This window comes from Camelina sativa, chromosome 11 (assembly GCF_030686135.1).
Source record: "Camelina sativa cultivar CO46 ecotype springtype chromosome 11, ASM3068613v1".
Classification (NCBI taxonomy): domain Eukaryota; kingdom Viridiplantae; phylum Streptophyta; class Magnoliopsida; order Brassicales; family Brassicaceae; genus Camelina; species Camelina sativa.
Window position 1 is genome coordinate 28,874,151 of NC_141890.1, and position 20,292 is coordinate 28,894,442.

The 20,292-nt window shown below is 33.5% G+C and overlaps 4 protein-coding genes and 1 pseudogene across 4 annotated transcripts; 2 read left to right on the forward strand and 3 right to left on the reverse strand.

Annotated features, from left to right (window-relative positions):
* The first annotated feature begins 943 nt into the window (after positions 1 to 943).
* LOC104724296 (cyclin-dependent kinase C-2 C-like) lies at positions 944 to 4,702 on the forward strand. The gene is made up of 9 exons (XM_010442760.3): positions 944 to 1,797; positions 1,892 to 2,176; positions 2,262 to 2,579; positions 2,738 to 2,965; positions 3,051 to 3,148; positions 3,283 to 3,391; positions 3,477 to 3,896; positions 4,013 to 4,142; positions 4,238 to 4,702. The coding sequence occupies exons 1-9, from the start codon at positions 1,477 to 1,479 to the stop codon at positions 4,252 to 4,254; spliced, it is 1,926 nt and encodes a 641-aa protein (XP_010441062.1). The 5' UTR covers positions 944 to 1,476; the 3' UTR covers positions 4,255 to 4,702.
* Positions 4,703 to 4,963: 261 nt separating this feature from the next.
* Positions 4,964 to 6,721, reverse strand: LOC104724297 (uncharacterized). Its single transcript, XM_087473524.1, has 7 exons — positions 6,482 to 6,721; positions 6,237 to 6,375; positions 5,977 to 6,139; positions 5,773 to 5,901; positions 5,493 to 5,687; positions 5,279 to 5,401; positions 4,964 to 5,192 (listed from the first exon to the last, which is right to left on the reverse strand). The coding sequence occupies exons 4-7, from the start codon at positions 5,878 to 5,880 to the stop codon at positions 5,067 to 5,069; spliced, it is 552 nt and encodes a 183-aa protein (XP_087329650.1). The 5' UTR covers positions 5,881 to 5,901; positions 5,977 to 6,139; positions 6,237 to 6,375; positions 6,482 to 6,721; the 3' UTR covers positions 4,964 to 5,066.
* LOC147934552 (uncharacterized) lies at positions 5,947 to 7,339 on the reverse strand. Its single transcript, XM_087472677.1, has 6 exons — positions 7,186 to 7,339; positions 7,024 to 7,104; positions 6,793 to 6,921; positions 6,482 to 6,715; positions 6,237 to 6,375; positions 5,947 to 6,139 (listed from the first exon to the last, which is right to left on the reverse strand). The coding sequence occupies exons 1-6, from the start codon at positions 7,337 to 7,339 to the stop codon at positions 5,947 to 5,949; spliced, it is 930 nt and encodes a 309-aa protein (XP_087328803.1).
* Positions 7,340 to 10,206: 2,867 nt separating this feature from the next.
* Positions 10,207 to 13,561, forward strand: LOC104724298 (SNF1-related protein kinase catalytic subunit alpha KIN12-like). Its single transcript, XM_087473523.1, has 11 exons — positions 10,207 to 10,494; positions 10,619 to 10,812; positions 11,156 to 11,340; positions 11,433 to 11,615; positions 11,708 to 11,839; positions 11,950 to 12,135; positions 12,230 to 12,319; positions 12,410 to 12,499; positions 12,635 to 12,763; positions 12,886 to 13,077; positions 13,195 to 13,561. The coding sequence occupies exons 1-9, from the start codon at positions 10,469 to 10,471 to the stop codon at positions 12,761 to 12,763; spliced, it is 1,215 nt and encodes a 404-aa protein (XP_087329649.1). The 5' UTR covers positions 10,207 to 10,468; the 3' UTR covers positions 12,886 to 13,077; positions 13,195 to 13,561.
* On the reverse strand, positions 13,323 to 16,004 carry LOC147934553 (uncharacterized; annotated as a pseudogene).
* Between the last annotated feature and the right edge of the window lie 4,288 nt (positions 16,005 to 20,292).

Sequence of the window (20,292 nt, forward strand, 5' to 3'; positions counted from 1 at the left end):
TTTCAATCACGTATGTTCATTTGATTTTGATTACAGTATAACCTCCATAAATTAATACTTATTAATACTTAATCGTTATAAATTAATAAATTCTTCTGGTCCTGATTTCGATAAAATAATAAGATAATAAATCTTTTTGAAATCCTATGTAAAAATATTGTCCCATCAATATCATAAATTAATAATCATATAAACTGATATATATGTATATATATTTACGAAAATCTAGTGGAATATAATTCTATTGTTGTTTACCTATTCTTGAATTTGCATTCTTGTTGGAGCTCATCTCTAATTTTTTTTATTGTTGTATTTTAAATCGCATCCATAAATTGTGAAGAGTCATAGATGCGATAATTACTTCTTTAGTAATTAGTTTTAAAGATACCGCAATATCTTTTGCGACTTCATCATTACCATGAAGGATAATATTAACAATTTTTTCTAAATTATAAATTTCTAACATTTCTCATTTTTACCTTAATAAACTATTATTAAACAATTAACCAAGATTATAAATTAAGAAAATTCTTAAAAAATGTGAATGATAACAAAAATATCTTATTTTGTAATAGAAAATTTTCAATATGAAAATGATAAAATCTCTTCATAAATTAAAATCTCTGTAAATTAATAAAATTTCATGGTCCCGACCTTATTAATTTATAGAGGTTTTACTGTACTTATAAAAAGTAAAAACTAATCAAATATATTGATCTCCCACACAATAATAGTATGTGAAATTTACCTATGTGCAAAAGACGAAAAGCTTAAAACAAGGAAAATGCATAAAACATATATTTCTTTTTCTGCAGCTGAATTTGTATGAATTAAAGTTTTCTTTTTTGACTGAAGAAGACCCTTTAAAGCAATGCACCTGACCAACAATTATCATCATTGTACTGCTTTATTTAAACCCCACCTTCTCGTAAACATACTTTTTGAGAACTCTGTTGTTTTGTACATAGAAGATATTATCAAGTGTTTGTAAGAACTCTGATTTTGTTGAGACATCTGAACAACTTGGGATAGATTAACTAACTAATCTACCTTAATTGTTTCTTAGCTTTTTAACCTGTCGGTTAGGTCTTCTCTCTTTCTCTGTCAGACAGGTGACAAAGCTAAATATGTCTTTTTCTTTCTCTCTCTCTCTCTTTTGCAAAGAGAAAAAAAAAAGATTATTACCCAATTTTGGTCCCATAATTCTCTCTCTTGCTGTTTATGCGGTTGTGTTTTGCAGCTTCCCTTGCCTCTCTTTCACAAGAAGATTCAACAAAAAAAAAAAATGGTTTCCTTTTACTTTTAATAATTTTGTCATGTGATTTTTTGTTCCTCTTTCTCTCCTTTTTTAATCATCGTCTTCTTTGTGTCTTTGTGTCTTGCAATCCCATTTAATCTTTTGGCCTAATGTGGGGTTTAATTCCCCCATATTAGACCCGTTTCCATATCCGGAAACAAGTTTTTTCCCTATAACAAATGGGTTGCATCAGCTCCAAGAATGTGTCATGTTTTACGGACCAGAGTCCCTCACCGGTCCCTGAGCCCGGCTTGATATCTACAAGTCGAGTTCTTATTGATCATTCGTTGGAGGCTAGTCACAATAGCAAGCGTTCAAGAAAATTAAGGAGATTGAGCGGTTCTGATTTGAGGGCTGGTGTGAGCCTCGGATTGTCTCATAGGAATTTAGAGGCTGAGCAAGCTGCTGCTGGTTGGCCGGCTTGGCTTTGTTCCGCTGCGTCTGAGGCTGTCCATGGTTGGGTTCCTCTAAAGGCTGAGGCCTTCCAGAAGTTGGAGAAGGTAAGACATATGGTTTCTTGCCAAGAAAGTTACCCAAATGACATTTTTTATTTTGGGTTATGTATTTGATAGATAATGTTTGGTACGGTGTTAGATTGGACAAGGAACATATAGTAGCGTGTTTCGAGCACGGGAAGTAGCAACGGGGAAAATGGTGGCTTTGAAGAAGGTAAAGTTTGATAATCTTCAACCAGAGAGCATTAGGTTCATGGCAAGAGAGATTCTGATTTTACGGAAACTCAACCATCCAAACATCATGAAACTTGAGGGCATAGTCACGTCTCGAGCATCTAGCAGCATTTACCTTGTTTTTGAGTATATGGAACATGATCTTGCCGGCTTATCCTCGAATCCCGACATCATATTCACCGAGTCACAGGTACACACAAAACCGGAGATTTGTGTAGTTTTCCTCTGAATAAAGTTTTTGAGTTTCTTTCTTTTGATTCTTGTATATATACAAGATCAAATGTTACATGCAGCAAATACTTTGGGGACTAGAGCATTGTCATATGCGTGGCGTAATCCATAGAGACATTAAGGCATCAAACATTTTGGTGAATAATAAAGGAGTTCTAAAGCTTGGAGACTTTGGGCTAGCAAATGTGATAACACCTACGAACAAAAACCAATTGACGAGCCGTGTAGTGACTTTGTGGTATCGAGCTCCCGAGCTTCTTATGGGTTCCACTAGTTATGGAGTATCAATCGATTTATGGAGTGTGGGATGTGTTTTTGCTGAGATTCTCATGGGAAAACCAATCCTAAAAGGCAGAACTGAGGTAAAAGCAATTGTCTTAGAGTTGGCTCGGAGTTGAAATTTTTTTTATTTAATTTATTTATTAATATTCGTGATTTTTAAAGTTTTTTAAAACAAGAAAATAATGACTTAGATTAAAGTTTATTAATATTCCATTTTTGTTTTCTTTTGTTTTTGCAGATTGAACAATTGCATAAGATCTACAAGCTTTGTGGATCTCCACCAGATAGCTTCTGGAAAAGAACTAAGCTTCCCCACGCAACATCCTTCAAACCACAACATACTTATGAAGCCACTCTCAGAGAACGATGCCAAGAGTTACCAACGAGTGGTGTTTTTCTACTAGAAACTTTTCTCTCAATGGAACCTGACAAGCGTGGAACTGCTTCATCTGCACTTAACTCCGAGGTGAAGCAAGATTCTCAACTTTCCATCTCTCCTTTCTTTCACCTCTTAATTGTTCTTTTTCTGATTTTCCTCAACCTTGTCTTAGTACTTCTTGACAAGGCCTTATGCGTGTGATCCTTCTTCATTGCCTAAATATCCACCAAACAAAGAAATGGATGCTAAATATCGTGACGATATGCGCAGGTCAGAATTCTTCTCTTGACTTTGAAGCTTCTTCCATTTTCTATGCTCTTCTTCCTTGAGCTTTTTGCATATATGAGAACTGAAGTTACCAAAACTATGTATGTTTCATAATTGTTTTGCACATTCTTTTGCAGGAAAAGAGCAAACCTAAAGTTGCGAGATTCTGGAGTTGGCAGGAAAAACAAAAGACCAAATAGAACAAAATACGATCCAAAGAATTACCCTAAGTTACCAATAAGACAGGTCCCTCTCTTTCTCTCTTGCTCTCTATAAAAAAATCCTCTTCCAGCTATATTTCTTGAGACTCAAGTAAGGTTTTAACGTGCAGGACACGGTTGAGGTTAAGAACATACCTAATGAGGCATCTCGAGCCACGAAAACAACACAAGGAAATTACTACAAAGTCTCTGACCTCCCAATGACCACGGGACCAGCCAGCGGCTTTTCATGGGCCGTTAAAAGACGGAAAGATCCTGATAATATCTCCACTCTTACCTACTATCAACCCAGCTCAAGAAGCCAATTGAGCGGAACAAGTATTGCATTTGCCAAGAACACTTTTTTGAATCTAAAACCAGATAATGATGACTCAGTATGGGAGGTCCAAGGAGACAACTATGATGATGTTATTATCGAGGAGGTTCCTAGTGAGAGTAAACTTAGCCGTATTGGCGAACGTCACGGATCACTTGATGGTTCTGGTTTGGATTTCAGCCAAAGAGAGGAGGATTCTCCAAAGAAAAACTTAGTAAGTGCTCTACTTATTATTAAAATTGACTTTCTATTAATTTAACATAATTGGTGTATGCATTTATCTATAATATACTTGAAGTTGAATGTTTGTTATTATGGTTGGTGTTGCAGGAGCATCTACAATTTGGAAAACAAAGCATATCAGGACCGTTGATATTTAAATCTGGAAAGATCGATGAGATTTTGAAGAGGAATGAAAGTAATATACGGCAAGCTGTCAGAAAATCCCACTTCCAAAGAGGTAAAAAATAAACTAATACTGTAACTGTAAGAAAGAGCATAATTAAACCAGATATAACCAGATAAGTTCACTAAACCATCTTTTTTGTTTTGCAGAACAAGATGACAGATAAACGGAAAAGTCAAACTACCAAGAAGACAAAAAGTCCAATTTTCATCGTTTTTGGACAAAAGAGGGAAAAAAAAACAGAAAACATTAAGGAAAATTAGTAAAATCCGATATATATCCAAAAATGTTTCTGAGCCCTCTTCATTATATGATGTAATAGAGGAAAACAATAACATAAAGTTTGTCATTTTTAGAGGAATCTAAAGTCCAAACAAAAAAAAAGATTGAGCATGACATTTTTCCCCTATTTAATTTGTCTTTTGTGAAGATAATTCTCATAGTATTAGAGACAGTAAATAGAGAAGTGAGTAAAGATTTATTCTCACATTATTCTATTTCTATTGTTTCTTGTAATATTAATGTTAAATAGGATAATTTAGCATGGAATATTAATTAATGTCCGGCTTTTTAAGCTTCTTAATCTAATATAAAGCTGTTAACACAAAATAAAACTATCAAAGTTTTAAAACATAAACAAAATGGAGGAAAACTTAGAGAATGAAAGAAAAATGAAGAAAAAGAAAATATGAACAAAAAACTGAGAAACACCAAATTGGATATTTTCAACACATTTTGCAAATAAACACGAAAACGAAATAGAGTTATAAGAGTGTACACAAAGGACAAACTCAAGAAGATGGCTTTCAGGTATTCTAACCTATATATGATTATAAATACAAATAACACATATCATTATTACAACATTAGCATATGCAATACACAAATCTCTTGATACATAACAAATCCGGAAAAACAAAAATTCAGTTTTATTTTTGTTATTTCTTCATCCAACACTGAAGATCACCAAGGGAGTTTTCAAACAAGAGTTTCTCCTTCTTCGGATACTAAAAGAGTTGGGATTTGACCATTGTCAACGAAGTCAATCTTGTTCAATCTTAGACAACATAAAACTTTTTCTGGTAACTCCTCTTGTTTTTGTGCCTATTTTACCAAAACAAGTTTTTAATTCTCTACATTTTCAACGACTATAGTGTCTAATAATCCATTGATAACCAAAAGCACTAAACCTGGATAGTTAAGCCGAGATCAAGAGTTCCATTTTTAAGTCGATCTCTGAATGCTTCAAGCCCTTTTCTTGGAAGGTAGCTAAACCGATGCACATCCAAATCAATCTCAAAGTAGTTAGGACCCTGGATATAGAGATAGACCAAACCAATCAAGAATAGTCAAGAAAATGATGTTTATCAAGTTAAAAGAAGAGTCAGATGTTAAACTAAAAACCTTGTAGAAGTTGTGTTGAGGACGTGAAAGGACAGGTTTTTCATTGTACGCTTGTATAAGTTTCTTTTCAGTAGTGCTTAGGCTGAGTTCCTCTGGATTAACTAATCCGGCTATGATTTTGAGCCTTTCACGAAACGGCACAAAATTATCTTTTGCAAACCCTTTCACTTTCTCCATCTCATCTTCCACCAATTTCTGCAACAACCCGTAAAGATCAATGCGCGCATTCACAAGAAAGAAATATAAAAGAACATTTGTCTTTAGGTCTTTTAGGGTTAACCTTAATGCTGTCTTGGTATTGTTGAGAGATTTCTTTTTCAAAATTGTCACGTAACCTAAAGTAAAGTACAATGCTCATGCCTTCCCCATTACTATCACCGAGAAACATTGCGGCTGGATAAGTTGGAAACTACGAAAACAAGATTCATTAGAGTCTTGAAACACACCTACTGATCTAAAGGTAACTTTCATTAGTGGGTTTTACCTGGATGTTGACAATAAGAAGAGCAGGGAGGTTCGCGTCGGCTTTGATGTTGGGAAGCTCAATGTGTTGAGCTATATGATCAATCTTTCTTGGACACACAAACAAGTCAACACCAATTGGAGTATATGGACATTGGTCTTGAACAGGGGATTTACGTTTATCTCTGCAAATTCATAATTGTTTTAACACTATTAAATCTACTTTTGTTCCGGTTAGACGACGCAAATAGTATAAATAAAAAGAGAGGTTAAGCAACGGACTTGAAATAAGTTTCACCACGTAGTTTAAAGTTTGAAGTTGGTATCTCACACCAACTTGCTGAAGTTTGCTGCTTATCTTTGGCTAAGGATGGAATCGTGAATCCGGCTTTTGGACGGTACAACAATCTCTTGGACGACTCTTTATAAATATAAAAACCAGTTCAAACATACATGTTAAATTAGTTACGGTATCACATGAATATTCATATATATATGCAAGGTCTATTGTAAACTTGATAACTTACTATGTTCGGTAACTTCTTCGCCGTCGCATGATCTCCTCTTCAATGAAACCTGGTAAACTATAGACTTTCGTTTCTGTGATGTGGGAGAGTTTAGAGCCTTTTCGTTGAAACTAACCGTTGGAACTAATAGGCTCAAGTTTGATTTCAAAGTTTTTCCTAGAGCGGCGCGGTTTTGTTCCTTCACTCCTTTAAAGCTTCTATATGTTTGGTCCAAAAGTTTCTTCTTGTTTTTTCCTGTGGTAACAGACAAATTAACCATTAGGATCTTTGTATATATAAATGTTTGCTCATAAACTTGTTTGTTGTATTACCGCCATCAATCTTCAAGTAACTCTCATGGTATTCTTCGTAGTTTCCATTTCCATCAACAATGCTTGAAGAAGCCTCAAACTGAACTATTTGACCATTTGTCATATCACCCTCAAACCAAATATTATCAGCTGAAACAAAATCCAGATTTAATCTAATGCTCTCAATACCCAAAAAAAAAAAAAAAAGAAATATATATAACCAAAACATTTAATATGTAAATTGATATTTACCTTCATGTAGGCTGATAAACTCATCATCCGAGTCAGAAAAAATACTTAAGGAATCAAACCACGCATCGTTTTGACAAATATCTGCAAGAAAACCGAAGAGCCAACAGTCTTCAACTATTTTCTTATGTATAAACAAGAAATCAATTTCCTAATGATACTCACCAAAAGATGTTTGGATTCCAACATCACTTAGCCGTCTAATATTTGGATGAGAGATAACATCACACACTCTAGAAATGTGTTTTGAAAATCTACGGTGACGGCCTTTCCTTCGCGGCCTAAGTCTTCTTGAATGCGTTGACATACATGTACCCATTTTTATTACAACTTTTATCTAGAACCTATCGCAGAGAAACGCACACCAGGTTTCTAAAAGAGATATTACACAAATATGATACGCCAATTAATGATATAAATCACATAATCATCTTTAGAAATTAAGACGTGACTTTATAGTTTACTTTTACATTGGATCAAGTCATTGCCTGACTTTGTCTTGAACATGTATGTAATTAGTATATATATATATATATATATATATATATATATATGTATATATATATCTAGCATCAACTACGAGATTCTTTCGGAGCCGACCGTCACAAGACATAGACATCTTTAAAAATAGGAAGATGGACAAAAGAAGATGTAAGAACAAATCTTACATGAATTAGACATGCTAGAGTTATACCAAGTCAACAACTGCAAGTGGAAGCTTATCAAACAAAACATGAAAATAGTGAACATGTCATTGAAACACAGAACTAAACATTTTGCAAATAAACCAAACCATTTAATCCCAAAAAACTCTGAACGATCTCATGGAAGTAAAAAGAAAAATTATTAGGAAAATAAAATGTAAATATTATGTATCCAGAATTTTCGTGGATAGAGAGACTCAGAGACATTACAATCAGAGAAATAGGGAAGAAAATAAGACAATCAGATTAATGTAATATAACGAACTGTCTCATATATAAAAGTCCAAAAGATATATATATGGCAAAAAATGTCTACGTCATATATATATGAAGATCCGTATATATATGTATTATGTTCAATCTATGTGAAGATTTCAATGATCAATTAGTACATTACATTACGTGTGACACATGACACATGCAATGCGTAACAGATCCAAAAGAGCAAAAATAGAAAATTTTCAAGAAAATAAAATAAAATATTTTAAAGCATGTGTTCCTTCAATCCTTACTGCCTTCGACACTCTCTTTATTTTTCCTATGTAAAATATTTACACTATGAAAACCATTAACTAGTTTTGCTTCACGCAAAAAAAAAACTAATTTAGAACACACACACACATTTCATCGGATAATCAAAACATCTATTGTCATAGTTTTTTTTTTTTTGGTTTTAATAAAGCGAAAAATGTAATTTTTAGAAGTAATAAAACTAAAATATATTTTTATAAAGGAAAATATATTTCTCTTGAAATTGGAAGTATATATTATTTGGTTCTAGAATTTAATATGACGCATACAGTAGTGATAAAAATAAATGGATCGGTTTATAAAAACTCTACCTGAGTATATTTTTCTATGATTTTGAAAACCTACCCAAATTAATTACCAAAATTCGTGTAGTAGCACAGGTCTAAGGTGATTATGACATAGAATAGAAGCAATTACGCATCAGCAGTTCAAGGTAAAGCATTTGATCAACTTATAAGTAACTATTAACTAACACTAAAAACTAAAAAAAATTCGTCCTAAATTCAAACCCGTGAATATAAAAGTTCTGAATAACTAGTTGTTCCACGCATATCTAAACCCTTACAAACTGAAATAAACTCACACGAAGTAGATTTGTGGGTGACTGAGGTTAATGATTTAGTAAAATAGGTAGTTTTATGAGAAAAAATCTCATTAAAAACTTTGTAAATGACAACAGCTTCTGCCAATATAAACCTTCTAAAATATTGAGAGTTGGTCCAGCAAAAGTTAACGGATGTTGGATATGAGTTTCACCCCACCTTAAAAGACTCCCACTCAGCCCATCTTGCAAATAGTCAATGGAGTTTCTAGAAGGGTTGACGACCTAATAGAACTAATTGGACTGACAACACTTCTAGAAGGCTCGTTAGGAAGCTCGGTCCATTGAAACAAAGAGGTGAAACGTCCCATCAGCTATAAATAAGGAAGACATCGAGCAAGTAGAGAACAACGAGTTAACTGGAGTAGGAGTCAGGAGATTATCTGATTCTATTTCTAAGTGCTTAAGTTGTATTAGTGAGTATACGGATTTTGTAACTAGCCGGTCGACATTTAGTGATATTACTGTAACCTTGCCAATCCTTGACCAACTCAATAAAAAGTCTTCGTCTCTTCCCATTCTATACTTGTTCTATTAAGATCAATCACTTGATCAACAATTGGCGCCCACTTATGATGATAAATACTATTTTATAATGTGATCGACTTTAAAACTTTTAATAAATTTAATTTAACACATGGCAAGATTAAAATATCTTATTTAGTATTTAGAACTAATAAAATTAACAAACTTATTTTGATTTTTTTTTTTGCAATTTTTGTTAGTTTTTATTTTGTTTAAAAAGAAAAACTAAGAAAACATACACGTGTAAATAAAAATTGATAGATACATATTTTTTATTTAATATTCCAATTTTGCCAAAGATAAATAATTTTATTGGTAGAGTTGATACATGCCGCGATTATTATGTTAATAGCTAACTTTGAAACTATATTTTATATAATAATATATAAAATATTATATGTATAAAGAAATATGCATTATATAGTAGTTATACATTATATAGATATAACTTATATATGTATGTATAAGGAAATATACATTATATATATAATAGTCAAAGCATTAACATTAGTTGTAATTTTTGTTTAAGGAAAGATATCTTTATTTTTTTAAAAATGTTGAATAGATTCTAATATTTTAAATTTATTGTCATATTTAGGTGATTACTCTAATTTTAAGATAAACTAGAAACAGACCTTTTAGCTTAGTTGTATGGAAATTTTTTTATTCTTATCTAATGATTCATGAAAATAGTGTGACACCATTTTTGTTTGGTCAACAAAGTGACTCAGCAAAGCAGATAAAAACAAAAGAAAGAGGTTAATGTATTGCTCATGCACTAAGGTATAATTACTCTTTTCTTGTATTTTTGCTCTTTTTTCTCGAGAGGTACAAAATTTTCAGTGTATGTGTTCATATTTGTTTCATTGGTTTCAATTTCTCTCTATATATATCAACCAGATTCTATGCGAATCTGTTAAGAGTGGTGTTCAGCCTTTGAATATTTTTTTCTACAAAATTTTCTGTTCAATTTTCTTTTTTAGAAAAGAAAACACGGCTCACAAATTTCTTCCTTCAACTAGGACACCTATTAATGTAGTGAGCGAAATTGAAATATGATTTTGATATCTAGTTAGATTCACCATTGATGGTTCTCGATTGTTCATTTTATAGGTAGTTTTTTTCCGATGGTCCGTCCATCTTACTGATATGTTTTCATTAACTTAATTTGATATCTATTTTTGCTATAGAGTTTTGACTATAGTTTTTGTTTATATTTCATATTCTTCGTATACAGTGAAATGGACGGATCATCGGAAAAAACTACCAGTAAAATCGTGTCAGTTTTACCAAATTATAGGATTGGTAAAACCCTTGGACATGGATCCTTTGCAAAAGTGAAATTAGCTCTACATGTAGCAACTGGACACAAAGTTGCTATCAAAATACTTAATCGTTCTAAGATTAAGACCATGGGTATTGAGACCAAAGGTACATGTCCATATTATTTTATTACTTTTCTGTCGTTTTGATTAAATATTTTTAGTTTTCTTCAACAGATTTCATAGCTTTACAAGATGATTATGGATTGTATTCAATGTTGAGAAACCAAAAAAATAGATTTATGTTAAATGTGTTGTCTTCTATAAAATTAATTTCATTGAAACATAGGTCTTGAAATGTAAATGCTATTCTATTATCTTTTGTCGTTTGGATATATTAGTTTTGTGACAAAAAAAAAACTATTACACTTTTTGTCTTATATATGGACTAAAGATTTGAGGATAGGTAAATGATATAATATACTAATAAATCATTGTTTTGTCTTTTGTAGTGCAAAGGGAGATCAAAATACTAAGATTATTGATGCATCCCCACATCATCCGTCAATATGAAGTCATAGAGACGCCTGACAACATATATGTTGTAATGGAATATGTTAAGTCGGGAGAGCTTTTTGACTATATTGTTGAAAAAGGTAGAATACAAGAAGACGAAGCTCGTCATCATTTTCAACAGGTTTGGTATCTATATATGTTTTTTGCATTCCATTTCATATCTGCTTTGTTTGGTAACACTTTTTTTAAATAAAGATCATATTATATATTCAGATCATATCTGGTGTGGAGTATTGTCATTGGAATAGGATCGTCCACAGGGATCTTAAGCCAGAGAATGTGCTTTTGGATTCAAAATTCAACATTAAGATTGTTGACTTTGGGCTGAGTAATGTCATGCATGATGGTCAATTTCTAAAGACGAGTTGTGGAAGCCCTAACTATGCTGCTCCGGAGGTATATTAATTTGGTTTGTCATTCTTATTTCATTAAATTGGGTATATATTATAAATTTCAGTTAATGATCATATCCCAAAATTGTTGTACAGGTTATTTCAGGAAGACCATATTCTGGACCAGAAGTAGATATATGGAGCTCTGGAGTGATATTGTATGCTCTCTTATGCGGGACTCTTCCTTTCGACGACGAAAATATTCCTATTCTATTCGATAAAATAAAGGTATTAACAGAAGACGACTGATCTCTTCTTTTTTTTTTGTAAACTCATCTATGCTATTTATGGGTTTGTAGTCACAATTTTTTGTTTTTTTTGTTTTGTTTTATTTTCAGAAAGGAATGTATAGTCTTCCAGATCATTTATCATATGCTGCTAGAGATTTGATACCGAGGATGCTTATGGTTGATCCGCTGATGAGAATTACCATTCCTGAGATTCGTCAACATCCTTGGTTCAATAATCATCTTCCTTCTTATCTTGATATTCCTCCATTAGATACTACAGAACAAGCTAACAAGGTAATTAGAACTTTTGTCACCATATTATAAAACAAAAATAACATCATTTGTATGAAATATTTCTATTAAATTTTGGTTTCATTACTTTGTCCAGATTGAAGAGGAGATAGTTCAAAAAGTAGTCAACATCGGTTTCGATAGAAACCAAGTTGTTGAATCTCTTCTCAATAGAATCCAAAATGAGGTATGAGCTGTGTTTTTCTTGTAATAATGAGATTTGACTGTATAAGTGATACTTACGTACGTTACATTTTGTTTGCATTTTATAAATTAGGCTACAGTTTCATACTATCTATTACTTGACAACCGAAACCGCAAGTGTGATCCTAGTGACTATTTTCAGTTCAAGTTTAAAGAGAAATCGGTACTTTTACTCTCTTTCTTAACTCACAAATTTTATTATTAAAACGTTACTCAAGTTTTCACATTTATTAAATTTATTCTCTATATAAAATACATGTTATAACTATATCTCCTTGTTAATGTTACATATATACAGGATGATGGTATATTTAATTCGACGATTCCAGTTCAAGAGATTGCTTCACATGTTGGCCGTTCGATTCCCGAATTGACTAGACTAAGATCACGGATCAAAGATGACAAAACCTGGACCCTTGGACTTTAGGTTAGTCCATAGTCATTTTTTGGATACTCATTTCTTTCGATTTCATTTGTTAGTCTAATACTTTTACCAGTCAAAAACATGTTATCATTATAGATAAAGATGTGTTCTTGATATTTTGACAGTCTCGAGGAAACCCTTGTGGGATCATGAGTGAAGTTTTTAAGGCTCTTCAAACTCTAAAAGTGTGCTGGAAAAAGATCGGACTCTACAACATGAAATGCAGATGGGTTCGAAGCTTTGCTAACGATAAGAATCAAAAGATTGTGGATGAATGTGCCATGATCTTACCAGCTATCATCAAATTTGAACTTCAGGTATATGATGTGATGAGAATATAAACTTCTCATATAATTTACATTCTCATAATCAAATTAGAATTTTTTTTTTCCTTAAATGCACTAATCTGTATTATTTTCTTGCTGTTGTTATAGCTATACAAACTAGGAGAAAACAAGTACTTGCTAGACATCCGAAGAGTTGATGGACCTCAGTTTATCTTCCTGGATCTATGTGTAGCGTTTCTCACAGAGTTAGGTGTCCTCTAAAGCATCAATCGTTTTTAAGTTGATTCTTTGAGCTGCCTAGTTGTGCTCTTAAGCTCATACCATTAGTGATTTTTTAGACGATTATTGCTTTAATGTTTAGAATCCAAATATGTTTTCTATGGGGTATATTCAACTTGACATTTTAAGTGATTTGTGTAAAACTTACAAATCCTATGTTATTCAATCATGAATTTTAAAAAGTGTATTAAAATCCACTATTATTGAAATGATGATTCAAAAATCTATTTTAAAATCCACTGTTATTCAAAACAGTTTGTGGATTTGGATTTTAATAAGTTTTGGGGATTCCGGAGGATTTGAGAGGATTTGTTTAGTTAAAAATACAGAAATTCAAATCTCAAGGTTTTATGATTCTGGTTAATTATGGGTTAATTAGGATTCTGGTTAATTATGGGTTTTGGTGACAGCTAAAAAGTTAAGAAAACAATGAGGCCAATCCAACCGAGAGTTGTATAGGTGTGGTTTTAAGATTACCTGACGGAAGATTGAACCAGGAGGCACCTCAATAGTCTCATAAATACGTGATACAGTAAATGACTGATGTTGAGGAGTGAAATTGAAGTTAGTCAGCTGAATCTCGAATGTATATTTTCTTTCCAACAATATCAAGGATTTTTTTGGGTATTAGAGCATAAGAGTTTGAGATTAATTCGTCGTCAGCCTGGCGAAAACGAAAAGAATTTAGATACAAATAGGATGTTGTCTTTTGAAATTAAATGTTTGAAAGTAATGAACAAACATGAAATGTTTCGTATATTATTTACATACCATATGAGAAGAGAGTGTTGATGCATGTATGTTGGTTAGCTTAACCATGTCCTTATCAAAGGCTACGAAAACGCCGGTGGTTATGCCGTCGTCTACAACCAGTTCCACACAGTATCTTGCTTGTTATGACATGGTTAGAGTATGGAAACTGTTATTAAGCTGTGAAATTTTTGAAAACCGGATAAAGTGAAGGATGTAACAAACTTACTTCACATCTCCAACAACGGTAGTTGAGCCACATTTGTAGTTATTGCATGTTAGAGACGACATTTTCTTCACCGTTTTTGTCCCACATGCAGCACATGAAATAAAATACCAGCCACAATGAGCTTGAATGTTCGTCACTGTTGCGTTGCATAAGAATTCTACCTCCTAAAATATTACAAATGCACAACCAATTGGATGGAGTTAACGCATGGGTGGTTTATTGAAAATAAATATGAGGCAAATATTATAGAGATTACATGAATGGTTATATATGTCCGATTAATTAAGCTACTAAATGAAGGGAATTGAACATGTGGATTTCCGGTTGCAACAAACTGATTCTAATCATCAATGGACACTTGTTCAATCTTCGATACTCCATGGAATGGTGAAATTGAGTTGGCGCCTGCTTTTGCTTTCCCCTTTAGCCTGTTTAGTCATGTAGGTAAGTATGGTTAAGGGATTAAAAAACATAGCATGAATGACTAAATATAAACGATTTAGGCAAAACCTTTTCATTACCTATCAGCAAACTGTTGAGTTGTTGCTAAGTCTCCGTCTGAATAAAATTTGGTCCTGACGTGGCATTGAGGTAGAGTTCACCTGTGGAGAAACGTTGGCTAAGTTGTCATGCAAAGTTAAGATGACATAAAGTAAAGTGTTAATGAATGAAGTTAATCAAGTGATTCACCTCCAAATAACTTTGGGTTTACATTTGTAGCTAACAATATGTTAGTCCCTCCGTCTTTCTCGCTGAAAACCTTCTCCAATGAGGATGCATGATCATCAAAGGCACTTAATCGCACTTTCTCCTCACTATAATAAAAGAAAACATGTGATGAAAGTAATGAAGAAGGGGAAATATAAGAACCAAATACATCAGTGAACTAAAGAGATCGAAGTCGGTGGAAACTGACCTTTCAAGAAATAGGTGGACTAACATCCTCTCCAAGGTTTGTGTCATTCTATTTCGATATGCTTTGCTGGAACAGACTTTGCCCATTACATCTAATGTGAGCGAAAAAACAGTCATGAGGATGAAACCTTACGCTCAAAATACTAAAATTATTAGAATAATTTTCTGGAGAAGATAGGTTTTTCGAATGTGAGAAGAAGACAACTTATGAGAGGTCGATTACGAAAGTTATAATTTGGAGAGATGGAGTAAATATAGAAACAGGGGAATATTGAAAGAGTGGAAAAAATCAACACACCTGGAAGATCTGTATTGGTGTTGGCAAGAGAAACCAATTGCTCATGAGTCCGAAATCTGAAAAACTCTTCCGGAATGATACCAAAAGACTCGTCAGTCTGATCAAAAACAGTGGTTGGTGTGAAGCGTATTGAAAAGGGGGAATCAGTTAGCTTAAATCAGGAGTTGCTTCTTGTGACTTCAAAGTCAAACATAACATCACGTAGCGAGTTTTCGAATTTTGAAAGGTGGGTCACATTGATCGACCCTTGGATGACACAACTCTAGAGAAAAACTTCAAATTAGATAGAGTTGTAAAAAACGAATAAATGAAAAGTCTAGTTAAGATGGAAACAACCTTTTCATCAATGAGTAGGAAGTCGACGCCCATGAGTTGGCCTCCTTTTTTGACATTGCGAGCAGGCCAGTGACGAAGCATTCTTCCGACGATCTGTTGGTGAAGGCGCCCAACTTTGAGATTTTCGAATGAAACGACAGGAGAATCCATTTTAGTGAGGAGAAATCAAAGACATGCAACAAAATATATATGAAGCATGAAATTGGAGGAGAAGACATTATATAGGACTTACACCAATTAAAGATAGAGTAGTGGGTCTTGAATTGAAAGAGCCAGCATTGAACGGGATGAATTACAGTAATAGAGAAAAATGTTACAATGGAGATGGAAGAGAGGGAAGACAGTGAAAGGGTGTAGAGGAGTGGAGAACATTTATTTCAAAGATAACCATTATGTGAACCAAGATGAAAGAATGAGAAGGGCAGGGACGCTTAAGGTCCACAACGGACGACGGCGCTGTGGAGTATCGTGGAGAGGAGTTTTATTCCGTTGGCCAAATAAACAAGGCTTAGTGGATAATAAATAGTAACTGCTTAGTGGGTAATGTCGAAAATATGAGCTTATTTAAAAGAGGAGTATGCTGAGGTGGCAGCACCAAGAGTGAGGAAAGTGCACTTTATATATATAGATTTTGCATTAATTTTTGGAATATGCATTCACCTTCTACCAATTGTAAATGTTTCTCGGTTTATATATTATATATGGCAAAAATTACAAAACTATCTTTTCTGAGGATAATAAATTGTCTTGTATTAATTACAAAAGAAAAAAACAATTACATATAAGTGTTTCAGAGCTGTTGTTTCAGAAGAAAAAAAAGTGTTTCAAAGCTTGATTTTGAGAATACTAAAATGTTATGTATCCATAACAAGTCATGAATTATTTTACAATAAAATAGTTTAAAGAATTATTTTTTAATTTTACAAAATTTGGATTCACTCATGTCTAAATACACTTTTCAAAAGCCATATCGGTCCATTTTGACATGAGTGAATCCAACTTCTGTAATCCAAAAACACCACAAGCCCAAAAAAAAGAGAAGATAACATATAAGAGAAAAATAAGGCCCAAAGACCTACTAGATAAATTATCTAAGATAATACACAAACAGCTCTTTTTAGATGTATTTTGTTTTTGATTTTTTAGAGATAATATTCAATTTTTAATCTAATTTTAATATCAATGTATATTAACAAGGTATATAAAACTTTAAAGTTATGATAGATAATGTTTTTACTATCCATGCATAGCAATTGTACTATATTATATATAGCCCTGGGCATTTGGGTATCGGGTAAAACACAATCGGGTTCGGATTATCGAGTATATGAGTCTAGGACCCAATAGGGTAAACTTAAAAAATCGGTTCCGGTTCGGGTCGGGTCTTCTCGGGTTCGGGTCGGTTCGGATAAGAATTATAATACCCGGAAAAAACCTGAAAAAATTGGTTCCATATCGGTTCGGGTTATGGCTACCCGAATACACTAATTTTCTATCCGAAAACCATAAATTTGCCCTTATACCCGAGACTACTTAACGTCTTAACCAGTAACAAGCACCTATTTCTGCAAATTTGACACAATACTCAATAGATAATATCAAAATAGAATCCATCCATGAAATCCAACATTCCAAGTCATACAAATGAGAGAAAAAGTACTAGATAGTTAACACTAAAGAAGAGTTTTCAAGTTCTTGCCAAAACAACAAATCCAAGTCTAATGACTCATGAGTCATGACATTAAAACAAATAAGTAGTAGGAAACTGGAAAACAAAACACAATTATGGATTGGTTTTGCTCTCCTTCTCGACCTAATACAATAAAAAACACAGAACAATATTAATCCATTGGTAAACTATACACTAAACCGTAAGAGACTAAGAGAACAATTTATGGCTGAGTGTATAATTCTATGAGAAATACCTCAATAGCTCACTCCCTCTATCAGTCACTCTACTGATCTTTCAGTCTTTGATCTTAAACGTTGAAATCAGGTTCAAACTCTGTAGAAAACCGAAGACATAATGTTAGAAATCAATCAAACATTATTAAGAGATTAAAACTGAACTAAAAGAAAGAAAGTACCTCTCATAAGATCATCTTGCAACTCAATTTCAGAAAAAAGTTGTTGAATGGTTGAGACTCCTTTGTCATTTATATGAATCTCACATTTCATCCACTGTTCAGTACACATCAACACTTCGATCATATAATGTGTCAAACAACTTCTGCTTGGATCCAAAACTCTACCACTTGTACTAAAAGCAGATTCTGATGCTACTGAAGACACTTGCATTGCAAGTATATCCTTAGCTATCAATGATAGAACTGTATACTTCCCACTGTTGACCTTCCACCATGATAACAAATCATACTCTGAACCTTTTAGAATATTTGAAGTCTCCACATCCTCTTTCAAATACATATCCAACTCATAATTAGAAGAAGTATGAATCCCCGTTTCTTTCACCATATCATCAAAGATCTCAGCCATATCCTCATATCCAATAGGATCTCGTCTTTCATTCATATCAGTGTCAAACTGATCTTGAGCCGTAGACCATGACTGAGAAGATGACCCATCACTACTTTTATTCAACAAACTGGCTCTGGTATACTCATCATACAAATCTTTCAAGATATTCTTCACTGAATCAGACAGATGAGTAGACTCCACACTGCTTTTACCATAAAGCCTATCAAAACATAGCTCAACAAACTTCATTTTCTTCCTCGGGTCAAACACACTTGCTACCATCACAAGTCTGTTCATCTCAACCTTCTCACCAAATGGATTCCAATACTTCTCCAACTTTGTTAACATGGATGTCGCTTTCTTATGCATGTCATCATCATCTCCTGTTGTGCCTAAAATGGTAATTTTTCTCATAACAGAGACTATCTCATTGTAGAGTTTATGAGCAGCAACAGTCGTAGAAGCTAAAAGAACCAATGTATACTTATAAAAGATGCCAAGAATTTGAGCAAACCTCTCAACTGAATCCAAATCCGATTTCAATGCTGGCCTAACTCTTTTATGTCCATCCACTTTCTCCTGAAAGTGGTCATTGTATGGTTTATCTGCAGCCTCCATCCTCTCAAATGCAACTTTGAATTTTAAAGCTTGTTCTATCATGAGATAGGTAGAATTCCATCTGATCTTCACATCTAAAGGCAGGCTTCCCCTTCTAAGTTTCCCTGATTCCACACGAAAACCAAAGGCCTTGAGCCTATTTGATGTCGATCTCGCATAGTGTATTCCATTGCGAATAACCTCTATGCTGCTATTTATATCACGCAATCCTTCCTTTACAACCAGATTCAGTATGTGAGCAGCACATCTCAAATGCAAATATTCACCTTTCAGTATCAATGCATCACTTCCATACTTATCCATCATTGCTGTCTTGAACTTAGTCATAGTTGAAGTGTTAGCTGTAGCGTTATCAAAAGTGATGCAAAATATTCTCTGTGTGCCCCACTCTTCCAAACAATCTATAAGACAGTTACTAATTGTTCCACCCTTATGATCAGAAACATTCTTAAATCATATGATCATCTTCCTTAATCTCCACATATCATCAACAAAATGAGCTGTTATTACCATATAACTAGCTCCAATAGTGGGAACAACCCATATATCTGTAGTCAAAGACAATATCTGTTTGTTGTGCTCAAGAATTTTTTTCATCAATGCCTTCTTCTTCACATAAATCTCGACAAATGTCTCTTGTAGCCGCTCTCCTAGAATGCGGTTTATACAGCTGAACTTTAGAACAAAAATGTATCCAAGCTAAGCACTCAACGAAAGCTAGTGGTAACTCAGCTAAAACCAACATTTCATTAGTAACTTCTCTAAACAATGCCTCACTGACCTTACTCACTCTAATATTACCACCAACACCATCAGGAGTTAAAACAGAACATTATCTTTATTAGCACTTAGCCATACCTTATATGCTTTGCATGTCTTTTCAACATGTTTCCTCAGAGTAGAAGTTCCGGACTAGGTTGCACAACCCAACCCTCTTCCACAATAATTGCAACTACACTTGTTTTTCTTCTTTTCTACTATGGTGAAATGTTGCCAAACATACGACCTTTCTTTATTTCTTGCCTTACTAACTCCTTTAGCTTCTTTTCCTTTTTTCTTACGAGTCTTACCAGAACTAGGTGTCTCAACCTCATCATTGTCTGTCCCCTCTAATTCATCATCGTCAGTTTCACTTTCAACCTCCATCGGATCATTGTCTGTCCCTGTTGGATTATCACAAGACGCCATCTACATCAAACATTCAAAAGCAACCCTTTGTCAGAACTTAGAACTCAGAACTCAGAAGACAGAAACTCATAATCTAGAAAACTAGCAAAGGGTTAAACAACAAAGGACTCGAGCAATGATTTTAAGAGATAAGACTATAAGAGGGAAGAAAATT

Bases quoted from the DNA above. Each gene is read 5' to 3' on its own strand.
- LOC104724296 (XM_010442760.3), top strand. From the start codon at position 1,477: ATGGGTTGCATCAGCTCCAAGAATGTGTCATGTTTTACGGACCAGAGT. The intron at 3,149-3,282 runs GTCAGAATTCTT...ATTCTTTTGCAG, and splicing joins TATCGTGACGATATGCGCAG to GAAAAGAGCAAACCTAAAGT. The intron at 3,392-3,476 runs GTCCCTCTCTTT...TTTAACGTGCAG, and splicing joins CTAAGTTACCAATAAGACAG to GACACGGTTGAGGTTAAGAA.
- LOC104724297 (XM_087473524.1), bottom strand. From the start codon at position 5,880: ATGTTTCTCGGTGATAGTAATGGGGAAGGCATGAGCATTGTACTTTAC. The intron at 5,402-5,492 runs GTTTTTAGTTTA...CTCTATATCCAG, and splicing joins CTCAACACAACTTCTACAAG to GGTCCTAACTACTTTGAGAT. The intron at 5,193-5,278 runs GTTTAGTGCTTT...TTGGTAAAATAG, and splicing joins ATCTCGGCTTAACTATCCAG to GCACAAAAACAAGAGGAGTT.
- LOC147934552 (XM_087472677.1), bottom strand. From the start codon at position 7,339: ATGGGTACATGTATGTCAACGCATTCAAGAAGACTTAGGCCGCGAAGG. The intron at 7,105-7,185 runs GTGAGTATCATT...GTTTTCTTGCAG, and splicing joins TGGAATCCAAACATCTTTTG to ATATTTGTCAAAACGATGCG. The intron at 6,922-7,023 runs GTAAATATCAAT...ATTTTGTTTCAG, and splicing joins GTTTATCAGCCTACATGAAG to CTGATAATATTTGGTTTGAG.
- LOC104724298 (XM_087473523.1), top strand. From the start codon at position 10,469: ATGGTTCTCGATTGTTCATTTTATAG. The intron at 12,136-12,229 runs GTAATTAGAACT...TACTTTGTCCAG, and splicing joins CTACAGAACAAGCTAACAAG to ATTGAAGAGGAGATAGTTCA. The intron at 12,320-12,409 runs GTATGAGCTGTG...TTTATAAATTAG, and splicing joins TCAATAGAATCCAAAATGAG to GCTACAGTTTCATACTATCT.